Below are 26,241 nucleotides of genomic sequence, written 5' to 3'. Positions count from 1 at the left end.
GGTTAGGAGTTATGGGTTAAGGGTTGGGGTCAGGGTTGGGGTCAGGGTTACGGTGAAGGTTAGGAGTTATGGGTTAAGGGTTGGGGTCAGGGTTAAGGTGAAGGTGAAGGTTAGGAGTTATGGGTTAAGGGTTGGGGTCAGGGTTGGGGTCAGGGTTAAGGTGAAGGTGAAGGTTAGGAGTTATGGGTTAAGGGTTGGGGTCAGGGTTGGGGTCAGGGTGAAGGTGAAGGTAAAGGTTAGGAGTTATGGGTTAAGGGTTGGGGTCAGGGTTGGGGTCAGGGTTGGGGTCAGGGTTGGGTTAAGGGTTGGGGTCAGGGTGAAGGTGAAGGTGAAGGTTAGGAGTTATGGGTTAAGGGTTGGGGTCAGGGTTGGGGTTAGGGTGAAGGTGAAGGTGAAGGTTAGGAGGTATGGGTTAAGGGTTGGGGTAAGGGTTGGGGTCAGGGTTGGGGTCAGGGTGAAGGTGAAGGTGAAGGTTAGGAGTTATGGGTTGGGGTCAGGGTTGGGGTCAGGGTTGGGGTCAGGGTTGGGGTGAAGGTTAGGAGTTAAGGGTTGGGGTCAGGGTTCAGGTAAAGGTTAGGAGTTATGGGTTGGGGTCAGGGTTAAGGTGAAGGTAAAGGTTAGGAGTTATGGGTTAAGGGTTGGGGTCAGGGTTAAGGTGAAGGTGAAGGTTAGGAGTTATGGGTTAAGGGTTGGGGTCAGGGTTGGGGTCAGGGTTAAGGTGAAGGTTAGGAGTTATGGGTTAAGGGTTGGGGTCAGGGTTGGGGTCAGGGTTGGGGTCAGGGTGAAGGTGAAGGTAAAGGTGAGGAGTTATGGGTAAAAGCCCAGTGCAGTCAAAACTATGATTTCCAGATCAGAAAGAGAGTTCCAAACCTCTCTGCCAATAAGAGAAAATGTTCCGTTTTCCCCTCCCCACTCAGGCCACTCCCAGACAATCCGAGCAACATTTTGAGAAGACCTTTCGCTAAGAAGATATATTGGTTTCATTTTGACCATTTTAATTGAAAACAATCACAGTAAGGTACTTCATTGTTACCCAGAAATGTGATTTGATATTGAGATAAAAAACTGATGCATTGGACCTTTAAGGAATTACTGAATGTGTATATGAGGTACTGAATGTGTATATGAGGTACTGAATGTGTATATGAGGTACTGAATGTGTATATGAGGTACTGAATGTGTTTATGAAGTACTGAATGTGTTTATGAAGTACTGAATGTGTTTATGAAGTACTGAATGTGTTTATGAAGTACTGAATGTGTTTATGAAGTACTGAATGTGTTTATGAAGTACTGAATGTGTATATGAAGTACTGAATGTGTATATGAAGTACTGAATGTGTTTATGAAGTACTGAATGTGTTTATGAAGTACTGAATGTGTATATGAAGTACTGAATGTGTATATGAAGTACTGAATGTGTTTATGAAGTACTGAATGTGTTTATGAAGTACTGAATGTGTATATGAAGTACTGAATGTGTATATGAAGTACTGAATGTGTATATGAAGTACTGAATGTGTGTATGAATACCTGATTCTCCTCCTGTCGTCCTGTAGGGTCTTCAGTCTCTCTATATCCATCCACAGACGCAAAAGCTTCTCTCCTAGTGTTCCCTCTAAGAAGTCCTTAAAGTCACCAAGGCCCTGTCTATCACCATGGATACTAGCAGTGATATCATAGAACTCAAGGTCATGGAACTCAAGGTCACCCTCCTCCTGCTGCTCCTTCAGTCTGCTGTGGCTGGTGGCTGGACCTCCCTCACAGGGGCTCTCTGTGTGGGGACCAACCATCTCCTCATCAGTGGTAGAACAGGCAGGACTCTGGGGCTTGGGTTCCCCATGATCCTCATCTGTAGTTCCTGCCTCTATCTCTGTCTTTGCCTCTGTCTCTGTGAGGTAGACGTTCATCTCCTGCTCTGCGCTGTGGTCTCCCCGTCTCTTGTCCCAGTCTAGAAGTGAAGAGCAGAGAGGACAGTCCGGGAGCGAAGAGGAGAGAGGAAAGGAGACGAGGAGTGAGGAGGAGAGGGCGTAGGACTCTGAGTCAGGGATGCAGGAGAAGCAGGCCGAGGCCGGACCCCTCTGTCCCTCCCGGCCCAGGGAGCACACCGGGGTTCTCACAGACCGGGTACAGACAGGCAGCTGCTTGTCCTTGTCCTTGGCCATTGTCAACATGTCTGTTACCGAGGCCTGCAGACACACAAAGAACACAAACAAGCCCAGTGTGACTACAGGGAAGTGTTGCCTGGGGTGAGAGAGACAGAGAAATACCTGGATCATACACAGTATATGAAGTAAACTACTGTTTTACCAACACCACAAAACAAGTGTTTATTTATGACAAATAATTACCTCCGCTGTACTGAACCATATTGACATCATGCTGAGATATATCATCTCCGCTGTACTGAACCATATTGACATCATGCTGAGATATATCATCTCCGCTGTACTGAACCATAATGAGATATATCATCTCCGCTGTACTGAACCATAATGAGATATATCATCTCCGCTGTACTGAACCATATTGACATCATGCTGAGATATATCATCTCCGCTGTACTGAACCATATTGACATTATACTGAGATATATCATCTCTGCTGTGCTAAACCATAATGAGATATATCATCTCCGCTGTACTGAACCATATTGACATTATACTGAGATATATCATCTCTGCTGTACTGAACCATAATGAGATATATCATCTCCGCTGTACTGAACCATATTGACATCATACTGAGATATATCATCTATGTGAATAAGCAGGATCTGCTGACCTGTCCCAGTGACACATAGAGGACCTTCATCAGGGTCTCTCTGTCATCGGGCCCAGGGGAAGGACAGACAGGCTCTGTGGTGACAGGGGGCTGGACTGAGGTACCATCCCTCTTCTGGTTCCAGCCCTGAGGGCCCCACTGAGAGAGCAGCTTCGCTAACCTTGGGAAACACCGTCAAGCATCAAACACACATCAATCAAAACGTTATTTATAAAAGCCTTTTAAACAACATTTGTCACAAAGTGCAGGAATGGAGGGTCAGACAAAGCTATGAATGGAATAGAATAGAATATAATGGAATGGAATGGAGGGTCAGACAAAGCTATGAATGGAATAGAATAGAATGGAATAGAATGGAATATAATGGAATGGAATGGAATGGAATATAATGGAATGGAGGGTCAGACAAAGCTATGAATGGAATAGAATAGAATGGAATAGAATGGAATGGAATGGAATGGAATATAATGGAATGGAATATAATGGAATGGAATAGAATGGAATAGAATGGAATATAATGGAATGGAATATAATGGAATGGAATATAATGGAATATAATGGAATGGAATGGAATATAATGGAATAGAATATAATGGAATGGAATATAATGGAATGGAATATAATGGAATGGAATGGAATATAATGGAATGGAATATAATGGAATATAATGGAATGGAATGGAATATAATGGAATAGAATATAATGGAATGGAGGGTCAGACAAAGCTATGAATGGAATAGAATAGAATGGAATAGAATGGAATGGAATGGAATGGAATATAATGGAATGGAATATAATGGAATGGAATAGAATGGAATAGAATGGAATATAATGGAATGGAATATAATGGAATGGAATATAATGGAATATAATGGAATGGAATGGAATATAATGGAATAGAATATAATGGAATGGAATATAATGGAATGGAATATAATGGAATGGAATGGAATATAATGGAATGGAATATAATGGAATATAATGGAATGGAATATAATGGAATGGAATATAATGGAATATAATGGAATATAATGGAATGGAATGGAATATAATGGAATAGAATATAATGGAATATAATGGAATAGAATAGAATGGAATGGAATATAATGGAATAGAATAGAATGGAATGGAATATAATGGAATGGAATATAATGGAATGGAATATAATGGAATGGAATGGAATAGAATGGAATATAATGGAATGGAATATAATGGAATGGAATATAATGGAATGGAATGGAATAGAATGGAATATAATGGAATGGATTAGAATAGAATGGAATGGCATAGAATGGAATATAATGGAATGGAATATAATGGAATGGAATATAATGGAATGGAATATAATGGAATGGAATATAATATATTGGAATATAATGGAATGGAATATAATATATTGGAATATAATGGAATGGAATATAATGGAATGGAATATAATGGAATATAATGGAATATAATGGAATGGAATGGAATATAATGGAATAGAATATAATGGAATATAATGGAATAGAATAGAATGGAATGGAATATAATGGAATAGAATAGAATGGAATGGAATATAATGGAATGGAATATAATGGAATGGAATATAATGGAATGGAATGGAATAGAATGGAATATAATGGAATGGATTAGAATAGAATGGAATGGCATAGAATGGAATATAATGGAATGGAATATAATGGAATGGAATATAATGGAATGGAATATAATGGAATGGAATATAATATATTGGAATATAATGGAATGGAATATAATATATTGGAATATAATGGAATGGAATATAATATATTGGAATATAATGGAATGGAATATAATGGAATGGAATATAATTAATGGAATGGAATAGAATGGAATGGAATGGAATATAATGGAATGGAATAGAATGGAATGGAATAGAATGGAATGGAATATAATGGAATCTTTCCACTGGGATTCTCTGCCTCTAACCCTTTTACAGGGGCTGAGTCACTGGCTTACTGGTGCTCTTTCATGGGGGCCCTAGGAGGGGTGTGTCACTTGAGTGGGTTGAGTCAGTGACATGATCTTCCTGGGTTCGTGCCGTGACGGAGATCTACGTAGGCTATACTCGGCCTTGTCTCAGGGTAGTAGGTTGGTGGTTGAAGATATCCCTCTAGTGGTGTGGGGGCTGTGCTTTGGCAAAGTGGGTGGGGTTATATCCTGCCTGTTTGGCCCTGGCCGGGGGTATCATCGGATGGGGCCACAGTGTCTCCTGACCCCTCCTGTCTCAGCCTCCAGTATTTATGCTGCAGTAGTTTATGTGTCGGGGGGCTAGGGTCAGTCTGTTATATCTGGAGTTTTTCTCCCGTCTTATCCGGTGTCCTGTGTGAATTTAAGTGTGCTCTCTCTAATTCTCTCTTTCTCTCTTTCTTTCTCTCGGAGGACCTGAGCCCTAGGACCTTGCCTCAGGACTACCTGGCCTGATGACTCCTTGTTGTCCCCAGTCCACCTGGCCGTGCTGCTGCTCCAGTTTCAACTGTTCTGCCTGTGGCTATGGAACCCTAACCTGTTCACCGAACATGCTACCTGTCCCAGACCTGCTGTTTTCAACTCTCTAGAGACAGCAGGAGCGGTAGAGATACTCTGAATGATAGTCTATGAAAAGCCAACTGACATTTACTCCTGAGGTGCTGACCTGTTGCACCCTCGACAACTACTGTGATTATTATCTGATCCTGCTGGTCATTTATGAACATTTGAACATCTTGTTCTGTTATAATCTCCACCCAGCACAGCCAGAAGAGGACTGGCCACCCCTCATAGCCTGGTTCCTCTCTAGGTTTATAATCTCCACCCGGAACAGCCAGAAGAGGACTGGCCACCCCTCATAGCCTGGTTCCTCTCTAGGTTTATAATCTCCACCCAGCACAGCCAGAAGAGGACTGGCCACCCCACATAGCCTGGTTCCTCTCTAGATTTATAATCTCCACCCGGAACAGCCAGAAGAGGACTGGCCCACCCCTCATAGCCTGGTTCCTCTCTAGGTTTATAATCTCCACCCGGAACAGCCAGAAGAGGACTGGCCCACCCCTCATAGCCTGGTTCCTCTCTAGGTTTATAATCTCCACCCGGAACAGCCAGAAGAGGACTGGCCCACCCCTCATAGCCTGGTTCCTCTCTAGGTTTATAATCTCCACCCGGAACAGCCAGAAGAGGACTGGCCACCCCTCATAGCCTGGTTCCTCTCTAGGTTTATAATCTCCACCCGGAACAGCCAGAAGAGGACTGGCCCACCCCTCATAGCCTGGTTCCTCTCTAGGTTTATAATCTCCACCCGGAACAGCCAGAAGAGGACTGGCCACCCCTCATAGCCTGGTTCCTCTCTAGGTTTATAATCTCCACCCGGAACAGCCAGAAGAGGACTGGCCACCCCTCATAGCCTGGTTCCTCTCTAGGTTTATAATCTCCACCCGGAACAGCCAGAAGAGGACTGGCCCACCCCTCATAGCCTGGTTCCTCTCTAGGTTTATAATCTCCACCCGGAACAGCCAGAAGAGGACTGGCCACCCCTCATAGCCTGGTTCCTCTCTAGGTTTATAATCTCCACCCGGAACAGCCAGAAGAGGACTGGCCACCCCTCATAGCCTGGTTCCTCTCTAGGTTTATAATCTCCACCCGGAACAGCCAGAAGAGGACTGGCCACCCCTCATAGCCTGGTTCCTCTCTAGGTTTATAATCTCCACCCGGAACAGCCAGAAGAGGACTGGCCACCCCTCATAGCCTGGTTCCTCTCTAGGTTTCTTCCTAGGTTCTGGCCTTTCTAGGGAGTTTTTCCTAGCCACCGTGCTTCTACATCTGCATTGCTTGCTGTTTGGGGGTTTTAGGCTGGGTTTCTGTACAGCACTTTGTGATATCGGCTGATGTAAGAATGGCTTTATAAATCAATGTGATTGATGAAGTCAGGATAGACATGGATCAGGATAAAGGGCCGTGTTGATATCAAGACATGCATCAACAGGTGGTATGACCCCTGTTGGTCTACTTCTACCCAACCTATAGGTCTAATTCTGACCCAACCTATAGGCCTAATTCTGACCCAACCTATAGGTCTACTTCTGGCCCAACCTATAGGTCTACTTCTGGCCCAACCTATAGGTCTACTTCTGGCCCAACCTATAGGTCTACTTCTGGCCCAACCTATAGGTCTACTTCTGGCCCAACCTATAGGTCTACTTCTGGCCCAACCTATAGGTCTACTTCTGGCCCAACCTATAGGTCTACTTCTGGCCCAACCTATAGGTCTACTTCTGGCCCAACCTATAGGTCTACTTCTGGCCCAACCTATAGGTCTACTTCTGGCCCAACCTATAGGTCTACTTCTGGCCCAACCTATAGGTCTACTTCTGGCCCAACCTATAGGTCTACTTCTGGCCCAACCTATAGGTCTACTTCTGGCCCAACCTATAGGTCTACTTCTGGCCCAACCTATAGGTCTACTTCTGGCCCAACCTATAGGTCTACTTCTGTCCCCCAGTAATAAAACAATGGGGATTACCTGTACTCGAAGTAGCAGTCACTTTCAATAAACAAGGGTAGTCTTTCTGTTAGGATCCACTCCACTCCCTGTTCTCTGTCCAAGCACTGTTAAGACAATGATTATTATTCTAATTTAGATTATGTCACACACACACACACACACACACACACAGGTGTCTGATTTCATAAAACTCCATAGCATTAAATCAACTAACTAATCTGTTGAGAAACTTGAAAATACTTCATTTTATTTTTTTTTAACAATCGTCTTTAGTTTGATTATAATTTATGAGGGCAAAGTTGATTTGTCAATTGAACAATATGTTTTAAAACAGTACAGTGAAATAATCACTTGAAAGCCCCCCCCCCCCCCCCCCCACCCCACAATGCAGTATTCTATATCAAGATGACATTCTATAAAAGAACAGGAGAATGTGAACTGACCAGAACAGTGTAGTGGTTGTCCACCACAGGTCTAGCAGTCAGCTCTGTTGGGTCAGTGAGAGGTTGTGATTTAAAGTACTGCAGGGCTGACCTGATCCTCCTAGACAGAGCCTCCGCTGCATCACTGACCACCTCAAACACACCAGTCTCCTGGTTGTACTGTACACACTCAGGGAACGACTGGGTCGGAAGGAAACCAGGACATTTGGGACATTATTTTCTCAGAATGTGACAGAATAGATACAGAGAAAGAGTAGCTCATGTAATTAGTAAATTATCTTAAAATCTGATCAACCGTTTGAGGAAAGGTGAAATCAAGCAAATTCACAAGCATAACAATTTCCAACATCGTTGTGCTTGACAAAAGTTCTGGCATTCATCCCACAGTGAAAATAACACTTTAGTTTCTGAATAAAGTAAATAATGTGACCGGATGTTTACAGGTAGACTGAGGAAGTCGTTAAAGAAGTGCACCAGAACATCATCAGAAGACAGACAGTCCTCCTGTGGACATGGAACAGAAGACATGGGTTAATTAGTTTTCAATGTGTTGATATGGGGGGGGGGGGGGGGGAACTACAGCATTCACTTTTAATACCTTATCAGAAAGTCATTAAAAGTTGTTCAAAAAAAAACTGTACAATGTTCAGTAGTCCATAATGTGACAAGTTGAAACGTTTAGAAAAAGTCATTCGTTTTTAAAAATAGATTTTTATAAATAGGTTACTCACGAAATTATCGATGGTAAGGTAAGGTAGATCTATGGAAGAAAACCATTTAGATTTAAGACAACTGATGCCACCTTCAGATAAACTGGGAACTCGGAAATCCCCGAATTTCAAAGCGTCCAAGACAACCGAAAACTCGGGAAACGAGCTCAAATCATGACGTCGGGGATCTTGAACTCAGAGCTCTAGAAAGAGACCCGAGTTCCCGACTTGAAATTCCGAGTTGGATGACCGTTCAAAACGATTTTCCCCAGTCATAAAGCGTTCACCCCCAGTTCTTAGTTGTCTTGAACGCATTGTAGTTCCTAGTTGTTTTTAACGTTGAAAGTTCTCTCACCGCGGAGTTTTAATTCAGCTGTTCTTGAATTCCCGGAACTCACCTGTTGTAATCTTCCCCAACATTCTTCACTTTTATGTACTTCAGTTGTCCTTAGTTATAATTCACCCAGAAACGTCAGCCAGGGGGCTCTATACCTAACCCTGAACACCTCTGACCCGCCGTCACCAGACCGTTCAGTGTGTAATTACCGACAGAGGGGTTGCTATGGAAGTGAACTCAATCACATTGCAGAAGAGAGGAGCGGTAAAAGTCGTGACGCTGAGGAAACAATAACTGGAGTGCTAAGTTTATCCAGTTTTAAAACTACTAGATATATTGTATTTTATTCAGTCTTTTCATTGTAAAGTAGAGATGATTAACCATAGCACGCTACTATGCACACCGATATGTATTTATAATCCAGAGAGGAAATAGACCGTAGTACTTTCTCAGTCAAGTGAACGACGACCAGTAGAGGGCGCCATAACGACAAAAGAAATATATTTCGACACAGCGGTGTTATACAAAACACATTGTCAAATCGAATCAAAGTTTATTTACCGAATACAACAGGTGTAGCTTACTTACAGGCTCTAACCAATAGTGCAAAAAAAAAGGTATTAGGTGAACAATAGGTAGGTAAAGAAATAAAACAACAGTAAAAAGACAGGCTACATACAGTAGAGGGGCTCTATACAGTAGAGGGGCTCTATACGGTAGAGGGGCTCTATACGGTAGAGGGGCTCTATACGGTAGAGGGGCTCTATACGGTAGAGGGGCTCTATACGGTAGAGGGGCTCTATACGGTAGAGGGGCTCTATACGGTAGAGGGGCTCTATACGGTAGAGAGGCTATATACGGTAGAGAGGTTATATACGGTAGAGGGGCTCTATACGGTAGAGAGGCTATATACAGTAGAGAGGCTATATACAGTAGAGAGGTTATATACAGTAGAGAGGTGATATACAGTAGAGAGGTGATATACAGTAGAGAGGTGATATACAGTAGAGAGGTGATATACAGTAGAGAGGTGATATACAGTAGAGGGGCTCTATACAGTAGAGGGGCTCTATACAGTAGAGAGGCTATATACAGTAGAGAGGCTATATACAGTAGAGAGGCTATATACAGTAGAGAGGCTATATACAGTAGAGAGGTGATATACAGTAGAGAGGTGATATACAGTAGAGGGGCTATATACAGTAGAGAGGCTACGTACAGCAGCGAGGCTATATACAGTAGAGAGGTTATATACAGTAGAGAGGTTATATACAGTAGAGAGGCTATATACAGTAGAGGGGCTCTATACAGTGAGGCTATATACAGTAGAGAGGCTATATACAGTAGAGAGGCTATATACAGTAGAGAGGCTCTATACAGTAGAGAGGCTACGTACAGCAGCGAGGCTATATACAGTAGAGAGGTTATATACAGTAGAGAGGTTATATACAGTAGAGAGGCTATATACAGTAGAGGGGCTATATACAGTAGAGGGGCTCTATACAGTAGAGAGGCTATATACAGTAGAGAGGCTATATACAGTAGAGAGGCTATATACAGTAGAGAGGCTATATACAGTAGAGAGGCTATATACAGTAGAGGGGCTCTATACAGTAGAGAGGCTACGTACAGCAGCAAGGCTATATACAGTAGAGGGGCTATATACAGTAGAGAGGTTATATACAGTAGAGGTTATATACAGTAGAGAGGCTATATACAGTAGAGAGGCTATATACAGTAGAGAGGTTATATACAGTAGAGAGGCTATATACAGTAGAGAGGCTATATACAGTAGAGAGACTACATTTATTTTATTTTAACCTTTATTTAACCAGGTAGGCTAGTTGAGAACAAGTTCTTATTTGAAACTGCGACCTGGCAGTAGAGGGGCTATATACAGTAGAGGGGCTATATACAGTAGAGGGGCTATATACAGTAGAGGGGCTATATACAGTAGAGGGGCTATATACAGTAGAGAGACTATATACAGTAGAGAGGCTACGTACAGTAGAGGGGCTATATACAGTAGAGGGGCTATATACAGTAGAGGGGCTACATACAGTAGAGGGGCTACATACAGCAGCGAGGCTCTATACAGACACCGGTTAGTCAGGCTGATTGAGGTAGTATGTAGATATGATTAAAGTGATAGTGCATATATGATGAACAGAGAGTAGCAGCAGCGTAAAGAGGGGTTGGGGGGTGGTGGGACACAATGCAGATAGTCCAGGTAGCCAATGAGTGGGAGCACCGGTTGGTCAGGCCAATTGAGGTAGTATGTAGATATGATTAAAGTGACAATGCATATATGATGAACAGAGAGTAGCAGCAGCGTAAAAAGAGGGGGTGGGGGGTGGGGGACACACAATGCAAATAGCCCGGGTAGCCAATGTGATTACCCATTGAGAAGTCTCATGGCCTGGGGGTAAAAACTGTTGAGAAGCCTTTTTGTCCTAGACTTGGCACTCCGGTACCTTTTTGTCCTAGACTTGGCAATTCGGTACCGCTTGCCATGCAGTAGTATAAAGAACAGTCTATGACTGGGGTGACTGGGGTCTATGACAATTTGAGGGGCCTTCCTCTGACACCGCCTGGTGTAGAGGTCCTGGATGCCAGGAAGCTTTGCCCCAGTGATGTACTGGGACATACACACTACCCTCTGTAGGGCCTTGCGGTTGGAGGCCGAGCAGTTGCCGTATCAGGAAGTGATGCAACCGGTCATGATGCCCTCGATGGTGCAGCTGTAGAACCTTTTGAGGATCTCAGGACCCATGACAAATCTTTTCAGTTTCCTGAGGGGGAATAGGCTTTGTTGTGCCCTCTTCACCACTGTCTTAGTATGTTTGGACCATTCTAGTTTGTTGGTGATGTGGACACCAAGGAACTTGAACCTCTCAACCTGCTCCACTGCAGCCCCGTCGATGAGAATGGGGGTGTGCTCAGCCCTCCTTTTCCTGTAGTCCACAGTCATCTCCTTTGTCTCGATTACTTTGAGGGAGAGGTTGTTATTCTGGCACCACCCGGCCAGGTCTCTGACCTCCTCCCTATAGGCTGTCTCGTCGTTGTCGGTGATCAGGCCTACCACTGTTGTGTCGTCTGAAAACTTAATGATGTTGGAGTCGTGCTTGGCCACACAGTCGTGGGTGAACAGGGAGTACAGGAGGGGGCTGAGAACGCACCTCTGAGAGGCCCCCGTGTTGAGGACCAGCGTGGTGGATGTGTTGTTACCTACCCTCACCACCTGGGGGGCATCAGGAAGTCCAGGATCCAGTTGCAGAGGGAGGTGTTTAGTCCCAGGGTATTTAGCTTAGTGATGAGCTTTGAGGACACTGTGGTGTTGAACGCTGAGCTGTGGTCAATGAACAGCATTCTCACATAGGAGTTCCTTTTGTCCAGGTGGGGAAGGGCTGTGTGGAGGGCAATAGAGATTGCGTCATCTGTGGATCTGTTTGGGCGGTATGCAAATTGGAGTGGGTCTAGGGTTTCTGGGATGGTGGTGTTGATGTGAGCCATGACCAGCCTTTCAAAGCCCTTCATGGCTACAGACGTGAGTGCTACGGGGCGGTAGTCATTTAGGCAGGTTACCTTAGTGTTCTTGGGCACAGGGACTATGGCGGTCTGCTTAAAACATGTTGGTATTACAGACTCAATCAGGGACATGTTGAAAATGTCAGCGAAGACACCTGCCAGATGGTCAGCACATGCCCGGAGCACATGTCCTGGTAATCCGTCTGGCCCCGCAGCCTTGTGAATGTTGACCTGTTTAAAAGGTCTTACTCACGTCGGCTACGGAGAGCGTGATCACACAGTCGTCCAGAACAGCTGATGCTCTCATGCATGCCTCAGTGTTGCTTGCCTCGAAGCCGAGCATAGAACTGATTTAGCTCATCTGGTAGGCTCGTGTCACTGGGCAGCTCGCGGCTGTGCTTCCCTTTGTGGTCCGCAAGCCCTGCCACATAAGACGAGCGTCGGAGCCGGTGTAGTACGATTTGTCCCTGTTCACATGAGACAACGTCAAATAAAATATGTAAAAATGTACAACTTTATTAAAATAAATGTGCAAAAATGTAGACAATTTACAGAAACATTCATATAAAAACCATGGAAATTCAGTTGAGAAGAGAAAACAAACATTCTGATACATCGATGGAGGAGTCCAGCATTCAGCAGCCATTTCATCTCTGATTGATTCTCCTGTCTCGGCTCCTCTCCGACCCATAATTAAAAACATATCCAAGCGAAACAAAATGTTTTAAAAGAGGGGACAGGAAGTACAAATAATTGCAAAACAACTAAACATAAAAAATAAATGTGTAAAAAAAAAACACACGTTCACAATCTCCTGACATTGCGTTTGCTCCGAGCGCTCCCGGGAAGAACGTCCTTCTTGCTACGTCTCTTGGCCGACAGGCTAGCGCATTCTCTGGATCCGTGGAAGGCACAAAGGCAGCTGGTACAGAACCTGAATCCACAGTCAACGCTGCTACACACGGCCTCCATCTTCACCGAGTGACACCGAGCAGGGTGCCGGCACCGAGGGCAGGGCTTCAGACATTCGTCAGTGAAGAGGGTTTTGGCCACCTAGGAGGACGGAAAACACAATATAAAACAGAGATTAGAGCTAGTGTCCTTGTCTACAGGGAGGGATCCACTACAACAGAGCTAGTGTCCTTGTCTACAGGGAGGGATCCACTACAACAGAGCTAGTGTCCTTGTCTACAGGGAGGGATCCACTACAACAGAGCTAGTGTCCTTGTCTACAGGGAGGGATCCACTACAACAGAGCTAGTGTCCTTGTCTACAGGGAGGGATCCACTACAACAGAGCTAGTGTCCTTGTCTACAGGGAGGGATCCACAACCTAACAGAGCTAGTGTCCTTGTCTACAGGGAGGGATCCACAACCTAACAGAGCTAGTGTCCTTGTCTACAGGGAGGGATCCACTACAACAGAGCTAGTGTCCTTGTCTACAGGGAGGGATCCACAACCTAACAGAGCTAGTGTCCTTGTCTACAGGGAGGGATCCACAACCTAACAGAGCTAGTGTCCTTGTCTACAGGGAGGGATCCACAACCTAACAGAGCTAGTGTCCTTGTCTACAGGGAGGGATCCACAACCTAACAGAGCTAGTGTCCTTGTCTACAGGGAGGGATCCACAACCTAACAGAGCTAGTGTCCTTGTCTACAGGGAGGGATCCACAACCTAACAGAGCTAGTGTCCTTGTCTACAGGGAGGGATCCACAACCTAACAGAGCTAGTGTCCTTGTCTACAGGGAGGGATCCACAACCTAACAGAGCTAGTGTCCTTGTCTACAGGGAGGGATCCACAACCTAACAGAGCTAGTGTCCTTGTCTACAGGGAGGGATCCACAACCTAACAGAGCTAGTGTCCTTGTCTACAGGGAGGGATCCACAACCTAACAGAGCTAGTGTCCTTGTCTACAGGGAGGGATCCACAACCTAACAGAGCTAGTGTCCTTGTCTACAGGGAGGGATCCACAACCTAACAGAGCTAGTGTCCTTGTCTACAGGGAGGGATCCACAACCTAACAGAGCTAGTGTCCTTGTCTACAGGGAGGGATCCACAACCTAACAGAGCTAGTGTCCTTGTCTACAGGGAGGGATCCACAACCTAACAGAGCTAGTGTCCTTGTCTACAGGGAGGGATCCACAACCTAACAGAGCTAGTGTCCTTGTCTACAGGGAAGGATCCACAACCTAACAGAGCTAGTGTCCTTGTCTACAGGGAGGGATCCACTACAACAGAGCTAGTGTCCTTGTCTACAGGGAGGGATCCACTACAACAGAGCTAGTGTCCTTGTCTACAGGAAGGGATCCACAACCTAACAGAGCTAGTGTCCTTGTCTACAGGGAGGGATCCACAACCTAACAGAGCTAGTGTCCTTGTCTACAGGGAGGGATCCACAACCTAACAGAGCTAGTGTCCTTGTCTACAGGGAGGGATCCACAACCTAACAGAGCTAGTGTCCTTGTCTACAGGGAGGGATCCACTACAACAGAGCTAGTGTCCTTGTCTACAGGGAGGGATCCACTACAACAGAGCTAGTGTCCTTGTCTACAGGGAGGGATCCACTACAACAGAGCTAGTGTCATTGTCTACAGGGAGGGATCCACTACAACAGAGCTAGTGTCCTTGTCTACAGGGAGGGATCCACTACAACAGTGCTAGTGTCCTTGTCTACAGGGAGGGATCCACAACCTAACAGAGCTAGTGTCCTTGTCTACAGGGAGGGATCCACTACAACAGAGCTAGTGTCCTTGTCTACAGGGAGGGATCCACTACAACAGAGCTAGTGTCCTTGTCTACAGGGAGGGATCCACTACAACAGAGCTAGTGTCCTTGTCTACAGGGAGGGATCCACTACAACAGAGCTAGTGTCCTTGTCTACAGGGAGGGATCCACTACAACAGAGCTAGTGTCCTTGTCTACAGGGAGGGATCCACTACAACAGAGCTAGTGTCCTTGTCTACAGGGAGGGATCCACTACAACAGAGCTAGTGTCCTTGTCTACAGGGAAGGATCCACTACAACAGAGCTAGTGTCCTTGTCTACAGGGAAGGATCCACTACAACAGAGCTAGTGTCCTTGTCTACAGGGAAGGATCCACTACAACAGAGCTAGTGTCCTTGTCTACAGGGAGGGATCCACTACAACAGAGCTAGTGTCCTTGTCTACAGGGAGGGATCCACTACAACAGAGCTAGTGTCCTTGTCTACAGGGAGGGATCCACTACAACAGAGCTAGTGTCCTTGTCTACAGGGAAGGATCCACATTTGGCTGATTTGATAAATTTACAGCAACGAGGCATCATTAAAATAGCAACGAGGCATCATTAAAATAGCAACGAGGCATCATTAAAATAGCAACGAGGCATCATTAAAATAGCAACGAGGCATCATTAAAATAGCAACGAGGCATCATTAAAATAGCAACGAGGCATCATTAAAATAGCAACGAGGCATCATTAAAATAGCAACGAGGCATCATTAAAATAGCAACGAGGCATCATTAAAATAGCGACGAGGCATCATTAAAATAGCAACGAGGCATCATTAAAATAGCAACGAGGCATCATTAAAATAGCAACGAGGCATCATTAAAATAGCAACGAGGCATCATTAAAATAGCGACGTTAGTTGGATGTGTTGTTTCAAATGCTGTTTTAAGTCATCGCGGCCATAAACTAATGTCTTATTTTTAAATATAAACTAATGACTTTATTTTTTATTTAAAAAAATATATATACCTGAAACGTAGGGCCACATAACATGACACAGGGGACTCACCTGTATGAACAGGTCCTGTTTGCTGGCTGAGTTGTGCTGGACGGGGGTTGAAGTGCCCGTTCCTGACTGGGGGGTGCCACGGATGCTGGTACTGGGGGTCCTGGACTGGGCCTGGACTGACTTCAGGACAGACCGGCTCGGCAGGGTCAACCTGGTCTCTGCATCAGGGACATGGACTGCACTGCCAAGCTGCACACACAGGGAATAAACAGTGTTGGTGAAAGTAGCCCTGTATTAAATATATATAGAACATCTGACTGGCGCTGTATTCATCATGGCTCAGTAGGAGTGGTGATCTAGGATCAGTTTGTCCTTTAGACCCTAGTGGCTAAGACGACATGGAGCTGATCCTAGACTACATGGAGCTGATCCTAGACCCTACATGGACCTGATCCTAGACCCTACATGGACCTGATCCTAGACCCTACTGACTACATGGAGCTGATCCTAGACCCTACATGGAGCTGATCCTAGACCCTACACAGACCTGATCCTAGACCCTACTGAATAAGACTAGATGGACCTGATCCTAGACCCTACTGAATAAGACGACACGGACCTGATCCTAGACCCTACACGGACCTGATCCTAGACCCTACTGGCTACATGGACCTGATCCTAGACCCTACTGGCTACATGGACCTGATCCTAGACCCTACATGGACCTGATCCTAGACCCTACTGACTACATGGAGCTGATCCTAGACCCTACATGGAGCTGATCCTAGACCCTACACAGACCTGATCCTAGACCCTACTGAATAAGACTAGATGGACCTGATCCTAGACCCTACTGAATAAGACGACACGGACCTGATCCTAGACCCTACACGGACCTGATCCTAGACCCTACTGGCTACATGGACCTGATCCTAGACCCTACTGGCTACATGGACCTGATCCTAGACCCTACATGGACCTGATCCTAGACCCTACATGGACCTGCTCCTACTGACTAAGACAGTACTACAGATCAGCACTCCTACTGAGACACTAATAATAGTGACCCCAGACAAAGTGCTTTTCTAGATCAATGCTGAAACACGGTTACAGGAGACAACCTCACCTCCAGAGAGGCCTTGACGTCCATCAGGTAGTGTCTCCTCCTGCGGCTGGACATCTTGTTCTGAACTATGATCTCATCCCAGCTCCGGGAAACCTGACCGACCCTGTAGACCAGGAGAACGAACACACCCAACAATGTCATGACAATGACGTGGTAATAGAATGTTCTAGCAAGTGTGTGATTACACATATACGTTTGTGTACACACACACACACACACACCTTTCAGAGAGTATTCATATAGCCCTTGTCTTATTCCACATGTTTTGTTGTGTTTCAGCCCTGAATTCAAAAATGGTATTGTTTCTCACCCATTTGCACACAATACCCCTCAACAAAATGACAAAGTTGAAAAACATGTTTTGAATCCGTCCACACATTTGAATCAAAATGAAATCCAGAAATCTGATTTAGTTTAGTATTCAGAGCCCTTTGTTATGACACTCCAAATTGGGCTCGGGTGCATCCCGATTTCCTTCGATCACCCGCGAGACGTCGCGTCCACCTGTATCCAATTCAATAGTTTGGACATTGATTTAGAGAGAAACACACCTGTCTATATGAGGGTCCCAGAGTTGACAGGTTATATCAGAGCAGGAACTATACCATGAAGTCCAAGGACCTGTCTGTGGGGCGCAGTGATGAGGCATACATCGGAGGGGAAGGGTGTAAAGCAATTTGAGTGTTGAAAGTTTACAAGAGGACAGTGTTCTACATCATTAGGAAAGTGGAAAATATGAAACTACCCAGACTCTGTCTAGAGCTGGCCGCCCGACCAAACTGAACTACCCAGACTCTGTCTAGAGCTGGCCGCCCGACCAAACTGAACTACCCAGACTCTGTCTAGAGCTGGCCGTCCGACCAAACTGAGCTACCCAGACTGTCTAGAGCTGGCCGTCCGACCAAACTGAGCTACCCAGACTCTGTCTAGAGCTGGCCGTCCGACCAAACTGAGCTACCCAGACTCTGTCTAGAGCTGGCCGTCCGACCAAACTGAGCTACCCAGACTCTGTCTAGAGCTGGCCGTCCGACCAAACTGAGCAACCGGACAAGAAATCACCATGAACCCAATGACCACTGATAGAACTACAGAGTTCCTTGGCTGAGATGCAAGAGAACCTGCTAGAAGGACAACAGTCTCTACAGTACTTCACCAATCTGGGCTTTATAGGAGAGAATGGCCAGATGGAAACAAGGAATAAAAATCCTAAATCCAGATGTGCAAAGCTGACAGACAGCTGTATCGGCCCCCAAAAGTGCTTCTACAAAGTATCGACTCAGAGGAGTGTGAATACCTATGTAAATGAGATGTGTATTTAAATTTTCAATACATTTGCTACAATTTCTCAAAAAAACAAACATGTTTTTAATCCATTTTGAATTCAGGCTGTAAACACAGCAAAATGTGGAATAAGTGAAGGGGTATGAATACTTGCTGGAGGTACTGTATTAAAATCCTCACCTATAGACATCTTCAGAGGACAGCAGATTGAGAATCTTAGCCAGGATGTGTCTGAGATTCTTCTTCTTCAGCTCGGTAAAGATGTCTACCTTCCCCAGGCCCATCTTCCTGCCGATCAGCCCAGCCAGGGGCATGGTGGTCCTGGAGGCCTCCTTCTCAGAGACCCTCAGCAGTTCCTCCAGACTGGTGCGCTCCAGCAACATCCTGGATGTCCTCTGGGACAGGGCCCGGACCATCTGCAGGGCCGGCGTGAAGGACAGGTCCTCTAGCTTAGCGGTGGTTGTTGTTTTTGGCGGCGTCACATCCGGGAAGACGTCACTGTCGTCATCCTCCTTGAAGAAGCTGCGCTCCAGATGTTCCTGGGATACGAGGTTCTTCTTCTCTCTGCGATGAGTTCTGTGGGCTGCCAGGTTCCTCACTTCCCGGTCCCCCTCCGACTGGGAACCCCCCTCTCGGAGAGTGGAGAGGCGACGCTGGCGCTCCAGTCTGGACCTGATGATCATAATTTTTGATGATCATAAATAACTTTTTTTTTTTAAACAGAAGCAAGCAGCAAACTGAATTACACCAAGTACAACTAAAATGATTAAATATTACAATTATTAGCTACAAAAAACACCTTATAAACGGTCTACGGCAATGTTTCACAACTCAACTCCCCCCCCCCCCCAAACAGCACACGTGTATATACTGTTGAGGCTACTCAACAATTGGCGATGAAAAACACTGTCCTAGGGCGTTCATTGGAAGTCAAAAAGCTATCTAGCCTACCTCCTCTTCATCATCATCTCAGCCAGCCTGCTGGGGGTCTCCTTGCACCTGGAGCTACCCGACGACAACAGCAGCAGCTCCTGGAAGGAACCATCATTGTCTACCGTGGAGTCCTGGGATTTATCCAGAGCCAAGGAGCTGAAGCCGCTGTCCTCAGACACAGAGCGGTCGTAGTGTTTATGGGTAGGGGTAGAGGAAGGGGTGTCAAAGTGATATTTAGGAGTAGGGGTGCTCAGGACACTCAGGCTGTCCGAGAGGTTAGCCGCTACGTCGTTGTTGACCGGAGTCTGGAAGTTGTCTTTGGCCGAGGGTGTTAATCTGCTATAGCGTGGGGTCTCCAGCATCTCCGTGGTAAGGAGGTCTGAGGGACCGACGTTCTCTTCCAGGTCTACATCTGAGAGCGACGTAGCAGACACCATTCTCTCAAAGAGAGTGACATTGGCCATGTTGCATTTACCATCTTCGAGTGTCGAGGTTTTCACAAGAGAGAAGAGGAGGCGCAGTTTCCTGCCGGACAGAAGCACGTCTTCTGGTTTTAAAGTGTTTGAAGCCAAAGCTCCAATCGTAAAGGCATCCGGCGAGTCAAAGACCTCAGTTGAGCCGTGTTCAGTTCTCTCATTGGATGACGAGTCAGTCCTTTTAGTGCGTGGCGTTTCTGTATCGTCTGCAGTTTTAGACACGAGGAGACGTCTTCTCAGCAACGGCTCTCTCCTGGATAGTTTAGGAGTTTCACACCAGCCGTTCTTTACCGGCTGCTCCTTCAGGATGTCTTTCTGTGGACTTCTGACACCCGCTTTTTGTCTGTTCTTTCTGGGTGACAGAGGTTCGTATTTCCGTGAAACGTTCTCTTTAGGCGTTTCGTGATAACCATCAGAAGATAAACACTTTGAGAGGTCAAAATCCTCTCCGCTCTCAATCTTAGAGCTGTAGCCACTGTCCAGGTATCCGCTGTCATGACAAGCTCCATATTGCAGGTCTTTGAGGTTGTGGAAATTGACATCTGGTCTGAGACAGTGCTCCATACTCCCTTTCAGATGTAGAAACACAAATATTTCACCAGGTGACAGGTCTGGCGTTTCAAACTGATCTGTGAGAAGACATTGGAAAAACAATGCAGTTAGACAAAAAGGGTCACTTTTGTTGTAAACAAGCTAACTAGCTAACGTTAGCTCTAAGTTAATTAATGTAGCTAGCTAGCTCAAATTAAACAAACATGTAAACTGTACTCAATTTTGGTAAATACAAATATATCTAGCTGACTTCAGCTATAATTTTTTTTTTTTTTTTAATAAAATTAAAAAGTGGTCAATAGTTAACAGGTTATGAGAGTAGTTACTTTTAACCTTCCAAGTGGATAAAACAAACAACCAGAAGCTAACTAGCAGTCGACGACAATGACAACAACTCCGTAGTTGCTATGCTGTTGATAAACGGCATTTAAATCCCGTCGTTTTGGGGGTTTTAAACTGTTCGGGCTGGATATCTCCATGGCTCCCAGTCGCCCGCTCAAAACTGCAATGCGACCGCCAAAAAACCCTCGCCTGAGGCTGGGGACACTGGCTCCTCTCTCCCTAGAGACCCATTAGCCCGCTGGCTAGTTGGCTGACTGACCGGCTAGCTGGTTGGCTGACTGGCTAGCTGGTTGGCTGACTGGCTAGCTGGTTGGCTGACTGGCTAGCTGGTTGGTTGGCTGGCTAACTGAAAGGATAGCTGGCTAACAGAAAGGCTAACTGAAAGGTTGGCTGGCTAACTGAAAGGCTAGCTGAAAGGTTGGCTGGCTAACTGAAAGGCTGGCTGGCTAACTGAAAGGCTAGCTGACTGGCTGGCTGACTAACTGAAAGGCTAGCTGACTGGTTGGCTGGCTAACTGAAAGGCTAGCTGACTGGCTGGCTGACTAACTGAAAGGTTGGCTGGCTAACTGAAAGGCTGGCTGACTGGCTGGCTGACTAACTGAAAGGCTAGCTGAAAGGTTGGCTGGCTAACTGAAAGGCTAGCTGACTAACTGAAAGGCTAGCTGAAAGGTTGGCTGGCTAACTGAAAGGCTAGCTGACTGGCTGGCTGACTAACTGAAAGGCTAGCTGACTGGCTGGCTGACTAACTGAAAGGCTAGCTGACTGGCTGGCTGACTAACTGAAAGGCTAGCTGACTGGCTGGCTGACTAACTGAAAGGCTAGCTGACTGGCTGGCTGACTAACTGAAAGGCTAGCTGACTGGCTGGCTGACTAACTGAAAGGCTAGCTGACTGGCTGGCTGACTAACTGAAAGGCTAGCTGACTGGCTGGCTGACTAACTGAAAGGCTAGCTGACTGGCTGGCTGACTAACTGAAAGGCTAGCTGACTGGCTGGCTGACTAACTGAAAGGCTAGCTGACTGGCTGGCTGACTAACTGAAAGGCTGACTGGCTGGCTGGCTAACTGAAAGGCTAGCTGAAAGGTTGGCTGGCTAACTGAAAGGCTAACTGAAAAGCTGACTGGCTGGCGTCAAAAACAAAATGTTAAAAAGCAGTTGCAATTTCAGAATGTGATTGCAATGTAGAGTCCATTGTTTGTTGTATTATTACTAGTTAGCTTTGCTTGTTAAACAATTGGATTACTAGCTGAAAGTTAATATACTAAATGTTAGCAACTCACCTTGAAATACATACTAAAATGTAATGCATATATACAAGCCTGAGACAGACGTTAACGTTACGTAGAAAACTAGTTAACGTTACTTACCTAGTTATTGTTTCAGAAAGAAAGTTAATCCGTGTCGAAGTGTTGTTTACTAAACTTCTAGCCAAAAGACAAAATTTCGGACATTGCAAAGAGCTATATCGTGTTGTACCCGTATACAGACGACAGTCTCCTCATCCTCCTAATGAACTGTGTGTGTTTAGGACTGAGATGTTTTCAAATCTGGTGCGTCTCTCACTCCACTTCTCGCGATGCTTTGTTTTCCCAAACACACGCACTGTAGTCTGGGAGGTCATTCTCTTTCTTTCATTCAACTACCGGACAGTGTAGATTGCTGTGCGTTTAGCGGTTGATGTCAACACAAGATTGTAATCACTCATTCTTGCATGTGATACCCTCGTTTAGGTTGGCTAGTAACTGCAGACATGGTGGCCACTAAGAAAACTGTGAGTTTGAGATTGGAAAAATCGTTAATTTATGATATAAATGTTTGCGCACATCCTTAAACTTAATCGGTGATGGGGTAAATGTTATTTTCAAATCGTTCATTTATCCCAGTGTTGAGTGACCAAGCAGGGTCCGCTTTCGGGTTAGCGAAGGAACTTTAGGCTTACGAGTGTCTACGATGCATCTTTCCTAGGTCGGTAGATGTAACATGCGTACCCCGAAACACCACGACAACGTTCGGTAGGTGCGTCGTTGCGGAATGTGTAATAAAGGCAGCGTTCATCTCGGGTAAGCGTTCTCCGTTCAAATACATTTGACCAAATAGTAAAATGAAACCCCATTGAAATGAACATTAAATTGACTTCGATATCATTGAAATATGTAGGCCTGTGTAGTATAGACCGTATGCAGGCTATTCACTTTAATGTAGTCGTCGCGGTTTTAATTTTAAGACATTGGCAACTGTGTATTTGTAGTTAACTTCGTTGTGAAGTTATCGACGGTCACACAGAGACAGATCCACATCTGGATTCTGTGTTTATCGAAATGTTCTGTGTATAAAGTGACGCAGTAGGGGGGTAAAACGCAGGCAACGACGCACTTAGCTTTTTCTACTTGTGGTCTGCGGCAGTCGATAAATAACTCGCGTTTAAGTACAACTTTAGTAGTGCTGGTTTTAGGGAAACGGCTCAGGGGTTTTAACATTGCTCATACGAAGGTTCTAACGATGAAGTTAGTCGTAAGATGCTTTTGTGAAACCGGGCCCTCGCCTGGTCTATATTGACATGCCATGATGCATGTGTAACAGATGTGAAATGGCTAGCTAGTTAGCGGTGATGCGCGCTAATAGCGTTTCAATCAGTGACGTCACTCGCTTTGAGACCTTGAAGTAGTTGTTCCCCTTGAGCTACAAGGGCCGCGGCTTTTGTGGCGCGATGGATAACGATGCTTCGCGAGTGACTGTGGTTGACGTGTGCAGAGGATCCCGGTTGGGGCGAGGAGAGGGATGGAAGCTATACTGTTACACATGGACTGCCTTGTGTTCTGTCATAAAAAAAAAAAAAGTGAACCTTTTTATTTAACTAAGTAAATTAAGAACAAATTCTTATTTACAATGATGGCCTACCCTGGATGAAGTTAGGGCGACACACAATTGTCCTATGGGCCACAGCATGTTGTGATACAGCCTGGAATCGAACCAGGGTCTAGTGACAGTGGGATGCGGTGTCTTAAGACCGCTGAAACAGGGTCTGTAGTGATGCCTCTACCACTGAGATGCAGTGTCTTAGACCGCTGCGCCACTCGGGAGCCTATTTATGCAGTCCTGGGCTAAAAGCAGCCCGACTGTCAGAAGGCCAACTTTCCGACAGTTGGTCTCTAATCAGTTTCTCTCCCCAGAAAAAGTCCCTGGAGTCCATCAACTCTCGTCTTCAGCTGGTGATGAAGAGTGGTAAATACGTACTGGGCTACAAACAGACTCAGAGGATGATCCGCCAGGGCAAAGCCAAGCTGGTCATCCTGGCCAACAACACACCTGCTCTCAGGTAACTACACTGATCCAAAAATATAAACGCAACATGTGAAGTGTTAGTCTCATGACATGAACTGAAATAAAAGACCTCTCAGATATTTTCCATGGGTAGCCTAGCGGTTAGAGTGTAGAGGAGGCAGGTAGCCTAGCGGTTAGAGTGTAGAGGAGGCAGGGTAGCCTAGCGGTTAGAGTGTAGAGGCGGCAGGGTAGCCTAGCGGTTAGAGTGTAGAGGCGGCAGGGTAGCCTAGCGGTTAGAGTGTAGAGGCGGCAGGGTGGCCTAGCGGTTAGAGTGTAGAGGCGGCAGGGTGGCCTAGCGGTTAGAGGCGGCAGGGTGGCCTAGCGGTTAGAGGCGGCAGGGTGGCCTAGCGGTTAGAGGCGGCAGGGTGGCCTAGCGGTTAGAGGCGGCAGGGTGGCCTAGCGGTTAGAGGCGGCAGGGTGGCCTAGCGGTTAGAGGCGGCAGGGTGGCCTAGCGGTTAGAGGCGGCAGGGTGGCCTAGCGGTTAGAGGCGGCAGGGTGGCCTAGCGGTTAGAGGCGGCAGGGTGGCCTAGCGGTTAGAGGCGGCAGGGTGGCCTAGCGGTTAGAGGCGGCAGGGTGGCCTAGCGGTTAGAGGCGGCAGGGTGGCCTAGCGGTTAGAGGCGGCAGGGTGGCCTAGCGGTTAGAGGCGGCAGGGTGGCCTAGCGGTTAGAGCGTTGGAATAGTAACCGGAAGGTTGCAAGTTCAAACCCCCGAGCCAACAAGGTACAAATCTGTCGTTCTGCCCCTGAACAAGGCAGTTAACCCACTGTTCCTAGGCTGTCATTGAAAATAAGAATTTGTTCTTAACTGACTTGCCTCGTTAAATAAAGGTAAAATAAATATAAAATACAAAATTATAAAAGGTAAACTTTGTGCTGGGACAATAAAAGGACACTCTAAAATGTGCAGTTTTGTCACACAGCGCAATGCCACAGATGTTTTGATGGAGCATGCAAATTGGCATGTTTACTGCAGGAATGTCCACCAGAGCTGTTACCAGAGAAGTACGCCCAACCGGCCGCGCGTAACCCAGGCCCGGCGTAACCCAGGCCCGGCGTAACCCAGGCCCGGCGTAACCCAGGCCCGGCGTAACCCAGGCCCGGCCGGCCGTAACCCAGGCCCAGCCGGCCGTAACCCAGGCCCAGCCGGCCGTAACCCAGGCGGTCCCATTGTTTCAGATGAATGGCGACCCCATGTCGCAAGAAATCTGTACACAATTTCCGGAAGGCTGGAACTGTCGGTTCCTGCCAATATCTAGCAACTTCAACACAGCCATTTGAATTAAGAGTGGGACACAATTCCACAGGCCACAATCAACAGCCTGATTAACTCTTATGTGAAGGAGATATGTCACACTGCATGAGGTAAATGGTTTGTCACATCAGATACGGACTGGTTTTCTGATCCACGCCCTTACCTTATTTTTGATAAGGTGTCTGTGACCAACAGATTCATATCTCTGTATTCACAGTTGTGTGAAATCTATAGATTAGGGCCTGATGGATTTATTTAAATTGACTGATTATTTTAAATCGGGTGTGCTACTACTTGGCTGGCGCAGAAACCTCTTTCCCTCAGGGAAGATTACACAGTCCTGCTCAGCACTGATATTGAACTAAAGTGAACCCACCCTAAAAGTGACTGGGCTCAGCACTGATATTGAACTAAAGTGAACCCACCCAAAAAGTGACTGGGCTCAGCACTGATATTGAACTAAAGTGAACCCACCCTAAAAGTCACTGGGCCCAGCACTGATATTGAACTAAAGTGAACCCACCCTAATAGTGATTTGAACTCTTCTCCCGGTTAGGAAATCAGAGATCGAGTACTATGCGATGCTGGCTAAGACTGGGGTCCACCACTACAGTGGGAACAACATAGAGCTTGGCACAGCCTGTGGAAAGTACTTCAGAGTCTGTACCCTGGCCATCATTGACCCTGGTGAGTGTTTTTTTAAAATCTTCCATGAAAACGGGACAAATGTGACAACGTTGTCACGTGTGTGTAAACTGTTATTCTCTCTCGACTGGTTTCTAGAATGTAACTTATAATTATTTTCTAATCATCCACAGGTGACTCAGACATCATCAGGAGTATGCCTGATCAGCCACAGGGGGAGAAGTAGTCTAGTTGCTTCACTTCCGTTTGTCTGTAGATGTATTTTGGTATAAATAAATCGACTTCAAGATGACCCAG

General features: G+C 46.0%; 3 protein-coding genes across 4 annotated transcripts in view; 1 reads left to right on the top strand and 2 right to left on the bottom strand.

Annotated features, from left to right (window-relative positions):
* The window catches only part of LOC116359262 (regulator of G-protein signaling 22-like), a 36,758-nt gene extending 27,700 nt beyond the window's left edge, over positions 1 to 9,058 (bottom strand). The window contains 7 exon segments of the mRNA XM_031811829.1: positions 1,533 to 2,188; positions 2,784 to 2,943; positions 7,300 to 7,385; positions 7,725 to 7,904; positions 8,166 to 8,228; positions 8,456 to 8,484; positions 8,833 to 9,058. Coding sequence (XP_031667689.1) covers positions 1,533 to 2,188; positions 2,784 to 2,943; positions 7,300 to 7,385; positions 7,725 to 7,904; positions 8,166 to 8,228; positions 8,456 to 8,484; positions 8,833 to 8,854 — 1,196 coding nt within the window. The 5' untranslated portion in view covers positions 8,855 to 9,058.
* A 3,732-nt stretch (positions 9,059 to 12,790) lies between these two features.
* LOC109888078 (F-box only protein 43) lies at positions 12,791 to 22,517 on the bottom strand. Its single transcript, XM_031812015.1, has 6 exons — positions 22,095 to 22,517; positions 19,378 to 20,464; positions 18,607 to 19,098; positions 17,146 to 17,248; positions 16,080 to 16,268; positions 12,791 to 13,352 (listed from the first exon to the last, which is right to left on the bottom strand). The coding sequence occupies exons 2-6, from the start codon at positions 20,397 to 20,399 to the stop codon at positions 13,104 to 13,106; spliced, it is 2,055 nt and encodes a 684-aa protein (XP_031667875.1). The 5' UTR covers positions 20,400 to 20,464; positions 22,095 to 22,517; the 3' UTR covers positions 12,791 to 13,103.
* LOC109885702 (60S ribosomal protein L30) lies at positions 22,351 to 26,236 on the top strand. Of its 2 annotated transcripts, XM_031812018.1 has the most exons (5): positions 22,382 to 22,498; positions 22,693 to 22,787; positions 23,898 to 24,043; positions 25,856 to 25,986; positions 26,118 to 26,236. In XM_031812018.1, the coding sequence occupies exons 3-5, from the start codon at positions 23,940 to 23,942 to the stop codon at positions 26,168 to 26,170; spliced, it is 288 nt and encodes a 95-aa protein (XP_031667878.1). In that variant the 5' UTR covers positions 22,382 to 22,498; positions 22,693 to 22,787; positions 23,898 to 23,939; the 3' UTR covers positions 26,171 to 26,236. The 2 variants fall into 2 exon arrangements, with proteins under 2 accessions (XP_031667877.1, XP_031667878.1); XM_031812017.1 differs by lacking the exon at positions 22,693 to 22,787 and having other exon boundaries at positions 22,351 to 22,498.
* Positions 26,237 to 26,241: the final 5 nt, after the last annotated feature.

This window comes from Oncorhynchus kisutch, unplaced genomic scaffold (genome assembly GCF_002021735.2).
Source record: "Oncorhynchus kisutch isolate 150728-3 unplaced genomic scaffold, Okis_V2 Okis02a-Okis13b_hom, whole genome shotgun sequence".
NCBI lineage: Eukaryota > Metazoa > Chordata > Actinopteri > Salmoniformes > Salmonidae > Oncorhynchus > Oncorhynchus kisutch.
This window is presented reverse-complemented; position numbering and strand designations above follow the sequence as displayed.

Excerpts from the sequence above, each read along its gene's own strand:
- LOC109888078 (XM_031812015.1), bottom strand. The coding sequence starts at position 20,399 with ATGGAGCACTGTCTCAGACCAGATGTCAATTTCCACAACCTCAAAGAC. Across the intron at positions 19,099-19,377 it reads GAGATGATGATGAAGAGGAG|GTCCAGACTGGAGCGCCAGC; the intron begins GTAGGCTAGATA and ends TATGATCATCAG. Across the intron at positions 17,249-18,606 it reads TCCTCTGAAGATGTCTATAG|GGTCGGTCAGGTTTCCCGGA; the intron begins GTGAGGATTTTA and ends CCTGGTCTACAG.
- LOC109885702 (XM_031812017.1), top strand. The coding sequence starts at position 22,478 with ATGGTGGCCACTAAGAAAACT. Across the intron at positions 22,499-23,897 it reads TGGTGGCCACTAAGAAAACT|AAAAAGTCCCTGGAGTCCAT; the intron begins GTGAGTTTGAGA and ends TTCTCTCCCCAG. Across the intron at positions 25,987-26,117 it reads CCTGGCCATCATTGACCCTG|GTGACTCAGACATCATCAGG; the intron begins GTGAGTGTTTTT and ends AATCATCCACAG.